Raw genomic sequence first — 8,166 nt, forward strand, 5'->3', positions numbered from 1 at the left:
AAACTATATACTATATATCAACATTCTTTAACTTGCAGACGAGCATGGGGAAGAAGAAAGACAGATACTTGCTGTAGTCAGGGACGTGGCTAGAGGGGTGGGGGGGGGGGTGTCTCAACCCAAACTTGGTAATACTGACGATAGATGGAAAATTGGGGTGCGATAGCCGGAATTTCCGACTGTCGCACTCTAATTTACCTAGGCCTATTCATATATTCCTGTGATTGTGAATGACCTAAAAATTGAAAAATTCCGGTCAAAATTGACTTTTAATCAGTTATATAAACATCGTATGATTTCGAATACGCTCAAGAAAATGCCTAATAGAACTACCGTACAGCGTTCGACAGCTTCAATTCGGTTTATTTATGTACTCATTTTGCGCAGGGGGGGGGGGGTTCAGGGCAGCAGTCGGAATTTTCTGGCTTCAAAACCCATCCAGTTGGAATTTCAGCCACTACCCACCCCTCCCCCCCTCCCTCCCAATCATCAGGCCTTAGCTACGTCCCTGGCTGTAGTACAAATCCATTTAGAACACGAAAGAGCAGAACATTGGCCAAACTAGATTCGAACCAGTGAACTCATGAATATGTATATGTCATATGCATATGTACAAAAAAGTTCAATTTCCTTTAACCTCCAACCAAACAACAATGTGCTTCTCTTAATGCAGCTAAGATATTTTTGACAGTATAGCTGTTGCTCTTATCAAACTAATAGACCGTTTTATGCTTTTTGTACAAATTTTTTGCTCTTTGAAGTGGAACATATTGTTTTAGTCTGCTGATTTGCGGTTCCTTTGCTGATATTTGTAACAAAACAACCAGCTTCACACATTAAATGTTTATTTGAAATACTGTAAGAAGCTATACATGGGCAGCTATAGGGGTAGCTATACGGGGGCAGCTATACGGGGGCAGCTATGCACTAGTTGTCACGTGGGGCCTCTGCAGCTATACTTTCGTGTAACTCGATACCAACCGAAAGCTTTCATCTCCAGACAAAAGAAAAAAAGATGTTATGATATATTTAACGTTTTGTCTACTTTTATCCTTTTGAGGGGAGGGGGGGTTAAGTAGCACATTCTACTGCGATACGTCACTCTCTAAGAGAATTAAATTTAAGCTTTAAGCAATACAAGTAAAAAAAGAAAGAAACAACAAGTCAAATAAATTTAATTACTTGAATCTTTATTTCAACTAAATGTATGTCAATCACCATTATAATAAAATCAATAGTTTTTTTCAGCGTTGCATTTACCATGATATTTTATGTTGATTCATATTTTTTGAGGTAAGTGTTTTTGTTTTCAGGCGTTGCTGCTTCAATTCGAGGTTTTCCGCCTCATTAAAGCAGTATGATTATGAAATGTACTTTAACGTTCTTGATATGATATTACGGCAAGACTCACTGTACACATCAGATAGGTCGAATTTTCATTTCTGTGAACATCAAGTTGTAGTGACCTCCAGGTAAATTATCCCACTCAATACTATTATCATTTCCACTGGCGGCAAAGTAGTTCGAGTTAAGGTCAGAAGCATCGCAACCATTGTACCACCAAGCACTACGATGATTAACTGCACAGTTATAACTACTATGACGGTCATTGTCACTGTTGTATGTAGTGAAGGACATATTCCTGTGATAAGCCATGGAATTATGGTCTGTAGAAAGAACAACATATACACAAATGTGTAACAACATGCACAGTTGGAACGAGTTCTTTTTCACATGGGACTGTACACTGAATATCTATATGAGAATATAGCTAAACATAATTTCTTAAAACTAACTGATATGTGTTTTTTTTTTTTTTTTTTTTGTATTCAACCATATCAGGTTCTGAATTTTCTTTAAACGAGGGTTAGTATTCATGTTTTGTATATTTTGTTTCTCAAAACAGTCAATTTTGTTTAATTGTGAATAACTGTTTGAGTTCGCAAGGCGAGTTAATTGATTTCCATTCTTTTTTAGTATTTCACAAGAAATTATAACCAGTGGTTTATTGGTGTAGTGTGCTTGCCTCTGTGTATTAATCTAATTCTCATAGGCAATTATGATGGTATGTAGTCATAAATGGCATTATCAAGCCTTTTGACGTTTGCCTATATTTCTCTCAAATAATATTGAAGGTAATGCATTTCATATTTGGTTACTTTAATGTTATCGGTCCTCATTTTGACATCTTTATTTGTTATAAATATATAATTAATTATATTAATTAATTTATATATATATAATTACTATATTCGTATTTATTAAACATTACACTGAACTCGTTTTATGTCATTTTTAATTCTCTCAACGTGTGTTCTTTATTCATTCAAGTGGTAACAAGGCAATTGGCTTCAAATATAGGTAATCACATTTATTTCTTCTAAACAAACCTAGCGGAGGAACGTATCAAAGTTTCAACACAGCCAAAAGTGACAGAAGTATAAATCAATTAGGCTATATATTTTAGTTCATAATTTTTAAGAACACTAAACCAAACTTTCAGTGAATTCACCATAACTACTCATATCGAGGTACCAATAATGATTATTAGTATTATTTATCAAAGTATCCAATTTATACTTTATAGTAACGTATGTTAGCCGATTTTCTTTCTTTTTTTGCGTTTGACGTGAGTCTGTAGAGGTAGACGCACTCAATCCGAGAGATCAGGAATCGCACTTTTGTTGCCATGGTTTTCATTATTTGAGGCAAACAAAGGGATATCAATTTCGAGTCAGTTCCCTTTACAAATAAAGTATTTCTATGTATTTTAGATTTAATGTTAGAAAGTCAAACTACAGTTCGCTTTATTCTGCTGACGAATGGGAGGGACTTTTTCTGCTGTTATAGGCTTTAAATACATTCAGAGAGACTGATTTTCGTTCTGTAGTATGTTTTCTTGTTCCTTAAACTCGCTACGTAGGAACAAGAAATATCTAAAAGATGATGCTCACAGGGGTTCTGAGACATAGAGTACTGTCATATATATATATTTTTTTGTCGTACACTTTGCCGATCCCCTTCTTGTATTCCTTCGAAAAGTTACTCGGCAAATAACTAAAGTCTTTCTCAAAAAGGCTAGTCGGCCTTTTAAAAATGGTGAATGAACGCCTTTGACGACTAGCTAACATCTCTAAATAAATACTTCTGTTCAATAGGATAGCAATTTTATTGGGTTTCTTAACTAATGTATAGGTTCCACGTAAGTTGCTATCATATTTAAACCTTGGAAAATTATAGTATCGTAATAGAAACATTAACCTTTGTGAGAGCAAAAGCAGAAAAACATGCACTTAAACTTTGAAATAAACATTTTGAAAAAAAAACTGTTTCGATGATAAAGTCTATTTAAAAAAATTAAAAGGACAGAGAATGTAGAGGTTTTAGAAGATAGATACGTATATAGATGTATGTACTTACTTGCTGTACTTTCTGACAGATACCCTCCTAGATCTACCATTCTGTATTTACGCCACTCATCACTAATACGATGTAGAGGTAATGTAGAGGTAATGTAGAGGTAATGTAGAGGTAATGTAGATGTAATGTAGAGGTTCAAGAAGATAAAAATGTATGTACTTACTTGCTGTACTTTCTGGCAGATACCTTCCTAGATCTACCATTCTGTATTTACTCCACTCATCACTGATCCTAAATAGATCGTACTTGGCGAAGTAAGGAACGCCGTTCGCATTATTCATGTCAATACGAAGTTCATAATCTTTCTGGTTTGTCAAGTCAGATATTTGATCGTTTCCAAGCCAGAACTCTCTCATTAGAAAGCCAAAACCTTGTTTGTACTCATTCCATGTCCGGTAGAAGTCAACAGATCCATCTACTCGTCGTTGGATTACCTGACATGAATGATAGAGGATACGCTATAGGTTTGCAATAATTATGTGAAGTGCCTGTTACATAATATAACTATTAAAGTGACGTCAAAGGCGAGAGGATCTGTTAAATACTGAAGTATACAACAGTGTCTGGATATTTTTATACATTACTCATGATGACGGTTGCCAAAGTGACATTTATTTCCGGTGGTCAAAGAGGACACAAAATGTTGTTACACAAGTTGGTGAAACCCTCATTCCTACAGTCTGTTTTAAAGATAGGATTTTCTTAAGTTTGATGATACTTATCAATTATATTTTATTAATTATTTAAATTGTTTGATTCATTCATGCATTATTAATGTTATATATTATATACCTGAAAGATGCACAGCAAGTATAACGAAGTAATCATGAAAGCAATTAGCCAAACAGTTTGTTTACTTTTGACAGGAATAAATATTATTTTGGAGCGAATACAATCAACATTAAGATTGTATCACACATCATGTTACAGGAATATGATTTGTTGATTTCAAGAACATACGTCATGGTTTAATGTACCCACCACGCTATCAATACCATCATATAGATTGTATTGATTTTGTTTAATAGAGATGACATTATCATCTTGTAAGAACCATTTCACTTTTTGTACATAAAGTAGCCGAACTGTTATATAAAGGAATCGAAATTGGGAATGTTTACAGGAATATATAATGAACATTTGATGAAGATGATAATGCAGTTACAAAGATCGTTTAATAGTTGACAAATGACAACACCCCATATCTCCGACTGAATATCTGCACTCGTTCTACTAGCTACATTCGTTTATTATTTAAATCCTCCAGTCAAAACTTCATGAAGAATGCCCCTCCTCCCCCCTACCCCATCCCTTTCCCTTCAAACTCTATTTTGTTTTGAAAAATACACAATACTTACAGTCCAACCGCCACCATCAATCGAGTTGTTACAAAAGACCATAAAAGGTTCAGGAGTATTATCTGGTTGAATCATAAAAACACCGGATTCTGTATTTTGATCGTCACATTGCTCGTAAACTTCTTGACAATCTCTGGGATACTGTGGTTCCTGGTAGTAGAAGTAGGATGAACCTGAAGATAAAGAAACATCTTAGCTTCAAGTTAAGTATGTAAGTGTTCAAACGTGACCTTGCGGAACTAATATTCAAAGCATTTAACAACATATTACAACTTTAAATTTCTAGTTGTGAAGAAGTAGCAGTCAAATGTAAGATTTAAATCTTTAAAATAGAATTTATACTTTAAGATTGAAAGGGATGGTCTAGTTTAGACATTAAACAAGGTCAAAATAATCACAGTTAATTTCAAACTTGAAATGTTTTCCGTCATCACATGAAAATGGATGATATATACTCACTGCTTGTGTCTCTCCTTTGTCTCAATCGGGAATTATATTCTGTTTTCTCCGAACCGCCCTGAAAGAACATTTTTACGCTTGTATTACGCATTAATATTTCAAAGATTCCAAATATGAGTTAAAGTTTTAAATTGGAAGCCACCCGACCTGTTAATTGTAATCCATAAGCCCTTGTTTAGGTGTCGTAAAACAACTGCTGATTATTTTTATTATATTATTATAATTGACACTCTTAAAGTTATCAATGAAAATGACATGACATTATTCATGTAGAGGAATTCACTTGTGGAATATTACTTTGCTTTGATCTATAGATAAAAATTTTATGGTAACCAAGTAAAAATAGAACAAAACGTAAGAATATTTCACAGTCTTTAATTGAATTAATGTGCCGTACAATATTTTTCGTCTAAAACTTGGTATTTTAGAAATCCTTAGATTGTATATTATTATACTACTAGTAACAAGTTTTAATGGAGTCGCATTACTTTGGATTTTACCAAGTAAAAATAGAACAAAACGTAAGAATATTTCACAGTTTTTAATTGAATTAATGTGCCGTACAATATTTTTCGTCTAAAACTTGGTATTTTAGAAATCCTTAGATTGTATATTATTATACTACTAGTAACAAGTTTTAATGGAGTCGCATTACTTTGGACTTTACCTTTGTCAAAGGAAACATTACAAAACGTTTAAGGTTTTTTTTATTTTTTTATTTTTTTATTAATACTTTAAGCGGCCATTAAGTCTCGATCAGAGTAGATATTTGATGATTTCTTTTTAGTTTAATTATTCTACGTTTTGGTTAATCTTTGATGTTTAGATTTAATAAACACGCCAGAAACTGACAAACAAAATACTTTATTGCCCCTCTCTATGTGTCGTAACCAACTTCAAATTCAGCAGAAAACAAGAGACAAAAAAAAACTGCATTCAATGTAAATTGTGCAATTGGTAATATCTCTATGAATCGAACGATACATTTGCCACTGAAGTTTTATCAACTCGGTAACCTGATTGTAAGACACATCCGATGTCTAAAATATCCTCAAACTTTAATTACACCACTCAAATTTTACTTAAAACAATACGTGCGTTCAATTATTTATGCAAAATGTTGACATTTTTTAGATTTAAGTTACCATTTCTGTATGAGCTATTTTACGGTAGGCATGTAGTGCTTTACAATTACATTAACATTGATCAAATTACATAGTTTTGAGAAGTAATCACAAGTTTGTGATTAGCAAAAGAGTAATTGTAAATTACATCAGAATTACTGCGATGTGGTTATCAAAGTGTGTCAACACTGTTTAAATATTTTTGTTCACATCATATTTCATGGATTTGCTGAATCGTTTCAAGTTATATATTTCCAAAAGTATTCAATTTTTAATTTGTTGCAAAATATTTATTTTCGAGAATGCTCTAATTTGAAGGCGTTACTGCCTTAATACTACTTTTATACCTTTTTATTTATTTATAGGCTGTAAAAAACCACCAACATTAGATAAAGGCGGGACTTATAACTGCACAGAACCACTCTGTGGTTTATTGAGTGAAGGATGTTACAAATATTGAAGTTTTGTTTATGTCAATATGGACATAGATAAGTGGTTTACTATATATATAATATAACAAAATGTTATTTCAACACAATTGTTAACTGATGCAATCACATATTAAATTTATTCTGTATTTGCAGTGTCTGAACTTGAAGTAATATGTTCATAAATGTAACAGAAAGTTACATTCTCTTCTGAAACAAAATATGCAATGGGGTTTACGGTTTATGATGATAGCCTTTCCCGCAATAAAACGGTGGCATAATAAAACATTATTAAGAGTTATTGCTTGTGTCATCCAATTATCACAGTTTGGCTTAATTGTAAGGATGAATATTATGAAATGTACATTTTAACTAACGAACGACCATATTTTCAACACATATACTCTCCACAAAGCAGAACATTCACTATGAAAAGAGATGGTTTGGATATGTGGGTAATCCTGTAAATGTTTTATTAGAGAGCGTTTATTTGTCTAATAACAAATATTTTACAAACTGCTATTCGAGAGATGGTTGGTCATGATAAGTCATTTTCCAAAACTATCTTTAAATATTGTTTGAAAAGTTGAATGGTTTACACCAACACTATAGGTTATATATGATTGAGTAATGCACAGTTACTGGGTTTCTTTCCAACATTAATGAACATGAATTGTCTTTGACAGAGAGCGAGACAAGTATTCTTGAGTTAAGAATTATGAAGTATTAAATTATATCGACGCTTGTCCTGATGGAATAAAGCCGCAGCAAGTTATGAATAGCCTAACTTAAAGATTGTGTGATTATTATGAAACAAAAGCTAACGAAAGAAAAAAACATTCTTTTTTTAATTCAATGCATTCGATCATTTCAACATTTTAAAAGTTTGGAATAAGTTTTGGGTTTCAGTTCTGATATCATTTGTGTTAAAATGGTTGAACTCTGATAAAATAAAAGAAAGTAGTGTCTACTGTAATAACTGACCAGAAATGAAAATAAGGCTACAACTCACCGATTTCAAAGAAGACAGAGAGCTGCCGAATTCAGACAGAAATCCAAAAACCAACAAAATAATCTTGATCTTCATGTTGAGCAATACAGGTGAACAAATCGTCGAGATTAAGACTGATAGCACTTCACAGCAGGAGAACGAACGCAAGAATGAATTCAAAGCCAATCTGACATTCTCGATATCACTAAATTGTCTTACTTGAAACAAAGGAGATTGATGACGTAGTCGTTCTATTCAATTGTAAGGATGCTGTGACGCATCTGTTTCAATTTTAAGGAAGTATTGCAAAAATAGTTCAATACCATTGAAAGAACTTATCTTGATGTTTTGACTAATCGAAATTACAGTTGCAAAATTTATTAGCG

The 8,166-nt window shown here is 32.8% G+C and overlaps 1 protein-coding gene across 1 annotated transcript; it reads right to left on the bottom strand.

Moving 5' to 3' along the window:
- Positions 1-1,169: 1,169 nt before the first annotated feature.
- Positions 1,170-7,966, bottom strand: LOC139974498 (fibrinogen-like protein A). The gene is made up of 5 exons (XM_071981688.1): positions 7,802-7,966; positions 5,238-5,295; positions 4,779-4,951; positions 3,584-3,854; positions 1,170-1,667 (listed from the first exon to the last, which is right to left on the bottom strand). Exons 1-5 carry the CDS (start codon positions 7,874-7,876, stop codon positions 1,420-1,422), a joined length of 825 nt encoding a protein of 274 aa, XP_071837789.1. The 5' UTR covers positions 7,877-7,966; the 3' UTR covers positions 1,170-1,419.
- Between the last annotated feature and the right edge of the window lie 200 nt (positions 7,967-8,166).

The sequence above is a fragment of the Apostichopus japonicus genome, chromosome 9 (assembly GCF_037975245.1).
Source record: "Apostichopus japonicus isolate 1M-3 chromosome 9, ASM3797524v1, whole genome shotgun sequence".
Classification (NCBI taxonomy): domain Eukaryota; kingdom Metazoa; phylum Echinodermata; class Holothuroidea; order Aspidochirotida; family Stichopodidae; genus Apostichopus; species Apostichopus japonicus.

Excerpts from the sequence above, each read along its gene's own strand:
- LOC139974498 (XM_071981688.1), bottom strand. The coding sequence starts at position 7,876 with ATGAAGATCAAGATTATTTTGTTGGTTTTTGGATTTCTGTCTGAATTC. Across the intron at positions 5,296-7,801 it reads CTCTGTCTTCTTTGAAATCG|GGCGGTTCGGAGAAAACAGA; the intron begins GTGAGTTGTAGC and ends ATGTTCTTTCAG. Across the intron at positions 1,668-3,583 it reads TCTGCCAGAAAGTACAGCAA|ACCATAATTCCATGGCTTAT; the intron begins GTAAGTACATAC and ends TTCTTTCTACAG.